The sequence below is a fragment of the Gymnoscopelus braueri genome, assembly GCF_963280865.1.
Source record: "Gymnoscopelus braueri genome assembly, chromosome: 7".
NCBI lineage: Eukaryota > Metazoa > Chordata > Actinopteri > Myctophiformes > Myctophidae > Gymnoscopelus > Gymnoscopelus braueri.
The window spans coordinates 39,412,234-39,424,709 of record NC_137608.1 but is presented as its reverse complement, the minus strand read 5'-3'; the positions used below and the strand labels follow the sequence as shown (position 1 = coordinate 39,424,709).

The window sequence follows — 12,476 nt, the reverse complement described above, 5'->3', positions numbered from 1 at the left end:
CGGCAGAGATCGTCGGGAACTTTGGGAAGGGAGAGCATTTCACTCACATTTACCCCTAAAAATAGATATGTGTGAACCGAAAAAATAGCATGCAGAGAGCACGGACAGCACACAGAGAGGGAGAAAGAGAGTGAGAGAAAGAGAGAGACTTGAAGGTACTTCATGACATGAACGCACTTTGTTTATGGAACACACTAATTTCTTGCAAAATAACATCATGATTGATAAGATGATAAACACCCTGTAACAAGTTCTGTGCCCGGTAATAATCTGGGTTGAAAGTGACACACCAGAAACAAACAGAAAGACATACTCGTCTACTGGCAGTGGGAAAGGAAAGGAGTCATTTTGGGGGGGGATTTCTCACATAAAAAAAAGCATACCGGTATATAAAGTCATTTTGGTGGAAAATGGGTATAACGTTATTCATTATTCATTATGGTGAGAAGAGTTGTGTCCTCTCACGCAGGCACAGAACAGTGCCATGGGCTAACCGTCAGCTGTAGTCAGTGCAGTGCATTTTGAGCTACTTTTATCTCAGCGTCACCTGATGTGATCTCCAGATGCAGTTGCAGTTTCTTAGGACAAGATGGCCTGTTCAGGCCAAACATGCATAGCTTCTCTCCCTGTTGTTTTTGAACACAAATAGTAACAAACTGTAACAAAAGATGGTTTAAATATGTAACTAGGTTGGAGTGGCTTATTGTCTGTATCAACCGAGCAATGAGGACGTCTATCCACTTTACAATGCTATACCAATGGGTGCTCAGTTCTTAGTACTTATGCAAGTCTTAGTTAACCAGGCCATGCGACACAGTCCCATGGACTGAACCCAGAAGGTTGCGATTAGCCAGACCCCGATCCCAAAACTCTTTGCTTGTGAATAGGTGGAAAGTGACAAAAATCAGCCTTTAGTGCGCAAAGAGTGGCTGGCCGATGTGACAATGGAAGAGAGAGACTATTGTTGCGGTTTCATTATGATTCTCCCTACACAACTTAGTGATACAACAAAAAAGTAAGTTGAATTGTTAGTTGAATTGGACAAACATACTGTATCTAATTCAATTTCATGGTTAATGCCTTTTTATTTGAACTTGACATGACAGAAGGAGTGAGGGATTGATCTTATAATGTTACTTCATGATCGTATGAAAGATGGACTTCACACCAGAGGTCTTCAGGGATCCACCCGAACACAAACACAGGAGACCCTACCCCATATTCAATTATTTAATCTTTGGTTTTAAAATGAGACATATTTAACCTACAGTACTAGTCATTTGTGTTGGAATAATTTATACATTTTCCTGATAGGATTTCTGCAGATTTTGGACTTTGAAATAGGCTTGACCTACAGTCAAATTTGATGAAAATGCAAGGGAGAATCCATCCATATTTATGAAGGGAGGCAAGGTCTGTTAACTGAACTGTGAGAGGAGCACTGTTTTACGAAGCATTGCTGAAAATATAATTAGCCTATGTAATAATTTGTATGAACAAATTATGGATTGAAATATAACAAATGACTGACCATCTATTTGCAGCACTGGGTCACAGTCAACCTTTCACACAATACATCTCATCATCTATAATCAGTGGTTCTCAACCAGTGGTCAGGGGACCACCAGTGGTCCTTGAGGGGGTTCCAGGTGGTCCCCAGCTAAATGTAGAGTTGGTAACCAAATGGACCCTTATTAGATCTTTAACTCTTGAGAGAGTAAAATGAAACCAAATGACCTTATGGGTCCATTTGGTTTCATTTTACTCTCTCAAGAGTTAAATTATTGTTTAATATCTGAATTACATAATTTAAAGTAAACAATTAGAGAATGTAGAAGAATTGTTATTTTGATCAACATTTGCCTGTTATCTCTCCTATGGTACCAACATCAATACAGCATGGAATTGTGGACAAAATCTTATCCAACGACAACAAAATATTCAAAGTTTTGGGTCTGAGAGTCTAAATCTCATCAAATGGTGGTCCGTGGCTCAAATGCCGAATAAATAATGGACCTTGATATGAAAATGGTTAAAAACCACTGATCTATTTCATTAGCATATTACATATTAAACCCCATGGATTTAGGTGACCAAATAGCACTTCCTTTAGGGGCCATACTTACACCAAAATGTCTACTTTCTGTTTTATCAGTTCAAACCAGTTTAGTCTAGTTGGATGTAAGGAGCAGCATGACTTCAAGGGGTCACTAGCAGGACTTTGAGACTCTTGTTTCTTCTCATCAGTGATATAGGATTTAACCACTGGATACATCATACACTGAACGTACAGTACAGTAACTCTCATAATACCACATTGAACAGTTTATAATTACGGCTTATATAACACAGCTTCATACAAACTGCAAGACCTGAGACTTAAGTTAAGTGCACACTAACAAGCTCCTTGCTGCCCGAGGCAACTTAACATTTGAGAGGGATCACTGACGCTTTCAAAATTATAAGGGTCATTAAAAATGTACACATTATTGACTGTATTTAAAACATCTTTTGCACTGACTGTAAAGGGCACTTAAATTTAAAGAGGTGCCATTCTCCAAAGGCCATAAAGTTGTTATACTGTAGATAGCTCCAAGGAAGGAGGGACGGGGAGGGAATTTTCCACATGCAGAATATGAATAAAGTACAGCCAAACGATGCTACACAAGGACAGTAACACATTGACTACTACTGTACGGGTATTTTTAATCAATCTGTGACTGTGACCAACGGTCATGAATCACTGCTGTGCCAAAAAAACTCTCATTTGTGATTCTGAAAAGACAGACAAATATGTATGGTGATGTGTTTGTGTAAAGTACAAGTACGCAGAACGGATGCCAGTTTTCTAAAGATAAATTGCCAAAGACCTGGCACCGTCTAAATTGGCATAGAGCGCCAACTGCCCACAGTACCGCCGTCCTTATGTGTCTGTGCATTATGGATGGAAAGAAATGCACTAAAAAAAGAAGACTTGCACACTGTGGCATGAATTTTAATGTTAATACAAAAACAGGAGCCTGTGATCTCAGCAGGCAGCAGGAGGGGCGTGCGAGTTGCTTCGAGGTGCAATTTATTCCAACCCCAGTGCCTCACCAACATGAAAGCAGGCTTCAAAAGAAACGGGAGGATTACCGGTAACATTTTGCAAAGTCGGGGAGTGTACTAGCCGAGCGGCTCTCTCTCTCTCGCCGTCGTTTTCGAAGACATCAAAGATTATACTATACTGACCATCTTCAAGCTGAAAAATACGGATGATTCTACCAAAAAATCTAGCTCACAGTTGTAGAGTATTAAAAAAATAAAAAATCATAGTTTTCCCTTTGAACAAACTTTCTGCATTTCAGCACTCTCTCTCTTCTTATTCCACGGAGTTGCCATCTGAGCTGAGCAGTCAGTGGACCCTGTTGGCATTCACCCACTCTGGCCTAGGTTTTGTGAACTGGTTTCGACTCAAGACCCAGCGCTCAATGCCAACTAAGCCAACACATTTTAACCCATTAAGACCGGGAAAGCATCTGTTTCGTTATTAGATTTATTTGGTTATTCAAAAATAGCAGATATACAAGTTCAAGAAATTTCACGATATAAAAGATCGTGAAAATGACGTGCAAATCTTTCAATATAAATATTTTTTAAAGCGAACATTTGTAACTAAAATCTTATTGCTTCTGGGGATTCTACAAATGTCTGCTATATCCTAACACATTGAATGCCAAAAACGGTCCGGACCGTTTTTGAGGGTCCAAACGAGAAGTGCCGAAAACGGTCCGGACCGTTTTTGACCCAATTCTATTTTTATACATGTGGGCCACGTGGGGCGCTAAAACGAAACTTTGACATCACCCAAGCAGTTTCTGAGAAGAAGAGGCTGGATGTGGCTCCATGTCAAAAATCCTTCCGGTCGGCGTTTTCAATGTTATCTCCTTGATTAAAAGCTTAATATCTCCATTTCTTTTTAATGTGGTGGAAACGAGCCGTTTTCGATCGGCGATCACGCTGCAATGGAGGGTCGCGTTGGAAATATTATTGTTCCAGGCGTTAGTCGGGACCCTCCGCCGTCTCGCACGCACGCTTTGTTTACATGCATTTCCGCGTCGGGGCTTCTCACAGCACGAAATGTATAACGCAAGTGGATGGAAGAAATGCTGGCACTCAACGTATAATATTTTAATAAACCTCTGGCACCCAATGTGTTAAAAAAAAAACTTATGTTGCTATATATCAGTGGTGCTCAAACTTTTTCATGTGAAGGACCCCCAAGATGATATGTATTTGGCTGCAGACCCCCATCTCAACATATGTTGCTCCAGGGACCCCCAGAAGCAAAGATTTGAGTTAAAAATGTTCGCTTTAAAAATATATATATTCAAAGATTTGCACACATTTTCTCAAAAATAGCAGATCTACAAGCTCATAGCGCAGCACTCACGCTATGAGCTTGTATATCTGCTATTTATGAATAGCCAAAGTACTAAAATAATGGCTAAAGCGGTTACACAGATGCGTTCCCGGTCTTAATGGGTTAAAAGCTGGCAAAGCCAGCGCGTGCCCCAGCCAAGTCGAGTCTCTCCACCCATGCTGCCATTCCTGCAAAGGAGTAACTTGATTGTTTATTTACATTTTGCATGTTGGAAATCCCCAGCTCTTTGGTTGCGATAAATAATTGAGCTGTTTGATCTGGACGCGGTACAAAGACCTAGCCTTCCTTCTTCCTCCTCGCTGGGGCCCGAGGCAGAGGAAGGGTGCGCAGCTGAGAGGGTTGGGGTTGGAAGGGAGGAGGGGGGGGGTGTGCGCTCCAGGATGGCGGAGGCTCTTGGAGCTCTCCTCCCTTCCTCTCTGCAGCTGTCTCCCTCCCTCTCTCTCTCTCTCTCTCTCTCCGGGCTACAGCTCTTCCTCTTTTGTCTGCACAGTACAACACTCCTGTCACCACCGTCAGAGAGCGACCTGCCTGAGCCTCCTGGGACACAGCACAAATAGCAGGAGTTTAGCCCTCATTGAACTCATGTTCTCGTTCTGAGGATCCTGTCTAGTTAGCCTGTCTCTCCGGTGAACCCTCTACTATAGCTTCTCCTCTATGTCCAGCCCGCGCAACCTTTTCTCTGCAGTTTGCTCAGGAGAGATCAATTACCGAGGACTTTATTGCTTTACACGCAGGAGCATGGAAGAGAGGAAATTAGCTCTCTCTCTTGACACTGAACTTCCCAAGAATTTTCACTGAATATTTCTGTATAGGATTATGACAAGGACAGTACGGTACCTTGCTATGCTGGGTTGTGGTTCACTTGAAGCTTTAGTGGATCCGGTTGGTGATGCTTGCTGCGTCTGAGGAACGTCTCCCATTCGATACCATATCCCCATGTTGTTGACTTCACTAGGAAAAGATTAATGAACTTCATTATTAAGACAAATCATAATTGTTGGTATGCTAAAAAAGTGATGCGAATGATGATGGCACAATAATGTCTAATTACCTACTATTGAATCACAAAATCATATACATTCCTTTACAAAATACTGTCTAATGGAAAGGTATCTTTCTTTTGTTAATAGTTTTAATGATAATAATAATGATAATAGTAATAACTAGAAAAAGTGCTCCTCGGAGCACAGGTCTCCGCCAGGTCAGGTAGGTTATTGTGGCCTCCTGGTGGCGCTATAATAGGCCAATGTGAAAAGGGTGCTATTTCTTCTCAGGCCTTGCACGGCAATTGGACACTGCATTCATGATTTGAGGCATTTTGTTCAAAAAAAATGTTTTTCTAAATGAGACCTGCTGGTGGCGCTATAACAGGCATTTGCTCCTCAACATAGTGTGAATGTGCGTGCAAAGTTTGACCGCAATCGGACGCTGCGTTCATGATTTGCGGCATTTTGTTCAAAACAAGCCAATCTTAGCCAATCAGGATGGAATATGAAAAATCAAACACATCCGTCTTGATCACATGACTATAGAGATCATGTGTATCGATTTGCGTGAAATTTTGATAAAATCGGAAGGAGTAATATAATTTTTTTTTTTTTTTACATAAGTCAGCCTCCTGGTAGCGCTATAAAAGGCAGATGTGAAAAATGCAGGGCAAAGGTTTTTCCTTGACCTGGAGTGCGCTTACAAAGTTTTACACAGATCGGTGCAGTTATAGGTAAAAACACGAATTATAGCACGAGTTATAGCGCCACCATGAGGCTGATTTGAAAATTTTCAAGTGGCATTTCTTCCTCGGCATAGTGGAAATATGTGTGTACAATTTCAAGGAAATTGCATGCTGTGTTCATGATTTGAGGCATTTTGTTCAAAACGGAGCACTCCTGCAAACTTTGGAAGCCATTTTTTGCCATTTTTTGCCAATCAGGAGAGGTTCTGCTGTGGCATCCAGGGGGTGTGTGTGCACAGTTTCACTGCAAGCAAGCCAACGGTGCCGGAGATTAGCTGTACACAGACAGAATGACGGACGGACGGACGGACAGGGGGCAAAACATACTCTCTCGCCATGCCTTTCGGCCTGGTGGAGACAATAACTCAAACTTAAAGTGCCATTCACACCAAACACTATAACAATGTATATTTAAAAAATGGTCAATTAGATGGCAGAGTCCACTCACACCACAACTATAACAAATAAAACAACAGTGAACGATTATAGTTATAGTTATCATTATAGTTTGCACACATTCATATATCTCAGTCAGCACACATATTTAAATACTGACAGTATGGAAAGGTTTCTAATGGAAGTACATTTCAGCAGAGGTGGCTTCAGAAAAGATCGCTTGATAATTTCCCAAAACACATGAATGTATGTAGCTGTGGATTTGAACTCACCCTATACAGGTGTAGTTAACAGGGTGATGTTTGAACTCACCCTATACAGGTGTACAGTAGTTAACAGGGTGATGTTTGAACTCACCCTATACAAGTGTAGTTAACAGGGTGATGTTTGGACTCACCCTATACAAGTGTAGTTAACAGGGTGATGTTTGAACTCACCCTATACAAGTGTAGTTAACAGGGTGATGTTTGGACTCACCCTATACAAGTGTAGTTAACAGGGTGATGTTTGAACTCACCCTATACAAATGTAGTTAACAGGGTGATGTTTGGACTCACCCTATACAAGTGTAGTTAACAGGGTGATGTTTGAACTCACCCTATACAAGTGTAGTTAACAGGGTGATGTTTGGACTCACCCTATACAAGTGTAGTTAACAGGGTGATGTTTGGACTCACCCTATACAAGTGTAGTTAACAGGGTGATGTTTGGACTCACCCTATACAAGTGTAGTTAACAGGGTGATGTTTGGACTCACCCTATACAAGTGTAGTTAACAGGGTGATGTTTGAACTCACCCTATACAAGTGTAGTTAACAGGGTGATGTTTGGACTCACCCTATACAAGTGTAGTTAACAGGGTGATGTTTGGACTCACCCTATACAAGTGTAGTTAACAGGGTGGTGTTTGGACTTCCCAGTGATCACAATGTCACAGACAGCAGTGGTTGCAGCAGCCCGAGGGCTGAGCTTCACACACAGCCTCCTCTTCCTCATGGCAGGTTCCTCTGATGAGGCGGGTACACACAGTTACACACAGGTACACACAGGGCCATCAGACAGATACAGTAAAGACCGAGAGCATCATCAGGACAACTCAAGCCTCTGGGTTTCAAGCGCTATAATGTCCTTTAACCCATTCAAATCCGGGAACGCATCTGTGTCATTTCAAGATTTCTTTGCCTATCCATATAGCAGATATACAAGCTCATATGGCTCATATGAGCCTGTATATCTACAATTTTTTGAATAGCCAAATAAATCTATAAAATGACAGAGATGCATTCCCGGTCTTAATGGGCTAATTCAGTGCCTCTCAAACCTTTTCATTTCAAGGACCCCCCCAGTTTACTATGCATTAGGCCAAGGTCCCCCATAACTCTGCCAGTGTACAAATGGAACCAAATGGACTCGAAAGGGTCCATTTGGTTCCATTTGTACACTCTCAAGAGTTACCCAACATTTAGATGGGGACCCCGCCTGGAACCTCCTCAGGACCCCCTGAGGGCCCCCGAACCCCACTTTTGAGAACCACAGCTCAAATTCAAACATTCACAAATACCATGAACACTTTCTAAAGTTTTTACTTTTTCTTTTTTTTGCCATTTAGTCTTTACTGATCTCTAGATAAGGGATAAACTTAAAAAACATTGTTTCCACTGGGACACATTCTGTGTTACAAGAAAACGGCTGGACAGCATGAAGTCACAGAATACCCAGCATGTTATTGTTATAATTTTCATCATTTTAGTAGGTATAAAATGATAGAAGCAAGCAAACCCTCCATCAGCTATAGTGCACAACAGGGATTTAACCCATTAAAACCGGGGGACGCATCTCTGTCATTTTAGGTTTCTTTGGGCTATTCAAAAATAGCAGATATACAAGCTCATAGCGCGGCACCGAGTGCCGCGCTATGAGCTTGTAGATCTGCTATTTTTTTTAAATAGCAGAAAAATGTGTGCAAATCTTTGAATATATATTATTTTTAAAGGGAACATTTGTCAAATATTGTGTTCCAGGGACCCCCCAGAAGCAAAGATTTGAGTTGCAAATGTTCGCTTTAAAAATAAATATATTCAAAGATAAAAAAAAAAAATCTGCTATATTTTTCAAAAATAGCAGATATACACGAGCTTGTAGATCTGCTACTTTTGAACAGCCAAAGAAATCTAAAAATGACAGAGACGCGTTCCCCGGATTGAATGGGTTAAACTGGGATATTCACAACGTAGCATCTCATCCATAATGTCAGATGTATACATTAAACATGGATTCACATAACGTAATAAAACATTAAATTACACCACAAGCCCAAACAAACATAATCTCTTTCCCTTCATTCTGGTAAAGAAAGAAAGAAAGAAAAAAAGGGAGAGAAGAAAAAAAACAGCCCATGCTTTCCTCCTATATTGCATCTGTGTGCCTCGCTCATTCTTTCCCCTAGCAGCATTGTGGAAAGTGCAGTGTAAATGCAATGATAATAAAAATAATAAACAAGCTGTCCTCACTCCCCACACCAAAATATTATTACATTTCCGAGGCATGGATAGTGAGGGGAGGGAAATACATAGCACTCAAAAAGCACTAAAGCATTGGGGAATGCATTTCATTAATATTAGATAACCCCCCCCCCATCTACTCGTCCTCTCCCCAAATAAATACATAAATAAATAAGGCCGCTCATAAAGAAAAGCACAGCTCCAGCTGAGATAAACAATGACTCATGATTCTCTTCTTGTGTACCTCCAGGGCAAAATGTTTATTTTATTCCCACAGACTACCATAAATTAAGCTAACCTGCACCCATAAAACATTCACTATCTCAAGCAAAGCTGCCCCAGAGGACCTGGCTGGCATACATAGGGTTTGAAGAGTCAGAGCAACAAGGAGGAGAAGAGGGGCAGACGCAGCAAAGCTTGTGGTTTTGTACCGACTGTTTACTTACTCGTGTCCACTGTTTCTTGTATAGGTGTGAAGCCCTCTGGCAGTATGTCTCTCACGTCAATCAGCTTCAATTCCACCACCACGCTACCTTCCTGGCCAAAAAAAAGAGAGGCAACTCAAAAGTTGAGCACAACATGAGCATATCATATCGCTGCTGTCAGGCAGCAACCTTGTATCTCCACATTTCATCTTTTTTATGTTTTCTTCATAAGCTTTCTTCATGAGCTTGTGTCTAAATAATAAATACAATGGGATCCACTGAAACGCAGGTTCTTTTCTCCATTTCCAGACAACTTTGTAGGGATGCACCGATATGGACATTCTTGGCCGATACTGATGACACCGATGTTTAAAATAACAATTTAGCCGATAGCCGATACCGATATTTGTTTATTTAGTTTTTGGTGTTATACAAATAAATCTTCACATAAGAAATAACTGTTCAGAATCTGCAGAAACACAACACAATTCTCCTGTAACTTTAACCAGCAAAAAAAAAGCAAAGGAAAAAGATATATATATATATATTTCTCTTTTTTCTTTTTTTGCCGATACCGATGTTGACTGAAAGTGGCATGGCCGATATATCGGTGCATCCCTACTGACAAGTAACGCTCTTGGTCATACAAGGTTTCCACCCGACAACGATGATATTCAACTTGTTAATGGACAGAGATTACAAGACAAAATAAATTCCGTACCCATTTTTTGGGGGGGTTGGTTTCGGAAAAGAGAATGTAAAGATAATTGACTCAATGATTTACTAAAAGCCCAGGAAGTCTGGGAAAAGAGAAGGGTTGACACAATAGCGGAAGTAATTACAACCTAATAGCTTTTTTTTTCTTTCTTTCTCTCTTTCTTTTTTTTAATGAGAATCCATGTGTGAACTTGTAATCATTCTCAACCCTTGGAGAGGAACAGTAGGGTGATGTGAGACAGGCCAGGCAGCTTGATCATCAGAACAGGACTGGTTAAAAACAATCAGCCTAGTGTGTAGTTGACATTTTCAAGCATGACTCTTCTCAGTCTCCCTCAACCTCCCAGCCATTACGTTTTCATTTTTTTTTGCCCATAATAAATTGCAATAATACACACAGCGGTGGCGGAGAGACTGGTGGCGAACGAGCCGTGACTCGATGCGTCCGAAAAAGCCGGATTCCACGGCGGCTGCTGTTGCCCAGCAGTCATTACCATTAGAGACATTTTTTATTCATAGTTTTTATTCTGACTTTAGCCCATTAAGACCGGGAAAGCATCTGACTGTGTCATTTTTAGAGTTCTTTGGCTATTCAAAAATAGCAGATACAAGCTCATAGCGCCGCACTCGGTGAACTTGTAGATCTGCTATTTTTTGAAAAATCAAGAACATTTCTGCAAATCTTTCAATATATATTTTTTAAAACATTTTTTTTAAACTCAAAGTGTTTTTTTTTAAACGTATGTTGCTATAATCAGTGGTTCTCAAACTCAAAATGTCAAGGACCCCCAAAATGATATGTATTTGGCCGCAGACCCCCATCTCAAAATATGTTGTTCCAGGGACCCCCAGAAGCAAAGATTTGAGTAAAAAAAAATTCGCTTTAAAAAAATATATAAATATATGTATGATATATATATACGTGACATTTTTTAACATTTTTCAAAAATAGCAGATCTACAAGCTCATAGCACGGCACTTGGTGCTATTTTTGAATAGCCAAAGAAATCAAAAAATGACACACAGATGCGTTCCGGGTCTTAATGGGTTAGGGGGGGTGAATGTGGATGAATGTTATTACTATGCATGGAACCTTTTTTTTAGGTTTTCCTTTTTCCTTCCTTTCTTTCTGCTGAAGGAGATTTTTTTTCCCCCATCAGGACCTGACAAAAAAGGCCATCTACCTCCAACCTAGAGTATGATAAATCACAAACTATTTACTTCCCCTCCCCAACATAATTCAAGGGGCTAATTTTGCAGAATCTGTTTTTGTCATTGACAATTACAGTGGGGGCTACAGTGACTGGCAGACAAAATAGCCTTTGTTGATGGCTCTGCCATGTTTAATCTGTGTCAAAGCCTTTAAAACAATGCAGACAACACATTTTAAGATAATATACAGGAACTAGGGGAAGGCTATTTGTGTGCTTTATACTAAACTGAGAACCAGATTGAGCTCAGTTCAAGATGCAGCCGGCACGAAACTGCATGTTCATCATGAGAGGACCTAACTGAACTCTTGGGGGGGAAAAAAGGATCAGAAAGAAATACCTTGCTTAAACAGTCAACACAGTATTCTTTACAGTATATCGTTGCAACTAAAATAGCATATATTAATAAGCTAATAATCCTACTTAGTAAATAGTTGTCTGTATGAGCAAAGCTTAAAGAGGCTGGTTGGGCGATAATTTAGCACATTAGCATGAGATATACAGTACAGTGCTTGGTAGATACAACCTGTTTGTAGACCGCCTACTGTGTCTAGGTACAGAGTATCGACACAGTTGGACACAGTCAAATATGGACTGTTAATTTAACTGTGATACTGTAATAATGGACCCTTAATGCAGTGGTTCTCAAACTTTTTCATGTCAAGGACCCCCAAATTGACTTATTAGCCTGCGGCCCCCATTTGAAAACATATACCAGGGACCCCCATAAGAGAAGATTTTTACGGCTCTGAGCATGGATTCTTAACCATTTTAATTTCAAGGACCCCCAGTTTGACATGCATTAGGCTATGGACCTCCATTTAATGGCATTTCTATCTCTGGGACCCCAATTTATATTGTAAAATCAATGTTAATTTAACTCTGAGGGTTACAGACCCATAAGAGTCCATTTGGTTCTAACTATCCATCATTTAGCTGGAGACCCCCTGGAACTCCCTCAAGGACCCCTGGGGGTCCCCGGACCCCACTTTGAGAACCAATGCCTTAATGGAGCCTTAATTAAAAAGTAAATGGGTAAAAAAATACCCATGGGTCAATCCACAGTTCAAG

At 40.6% G+C, this 12,476-nt stretch overlaps 1 protein-coding gene across 2 annotated transcripts in view; it reads right to left on the bottom strand.

Annotated features, from left to right (window-relative positions):
* mvb12bb (multivesicular body subunit 12Bb) overlaps positions 1 to 12,476 on the bottom strand; it is a 68,664-nt gene that overhangs the window by 41,097 nt on the left and 15,091 nt on the right. For both annotated transcript variants that reach the window (XM_080432122.1, XM_080432123.1), the window contains exons 4-6: positions 9,499 to 9,589; positions 7,429 to 7,558; positions 5,261 to 5,374 (exon numbers count right to left, since the gene is read on the bottom strand). In XM_080432122.1, the coding sequence (XP_080288248.1) occupies positions 5,261 to 5,374; positions 7,429 to 7,558; positions 9,499 to 9,589 (335 nt within the window). The remainder of the gene's footprint in view (positions 1 to 5,260; positions 5,375 to 7,428; positions 7,559 to 9,498; positions 9,590 to 12,476) is intronic.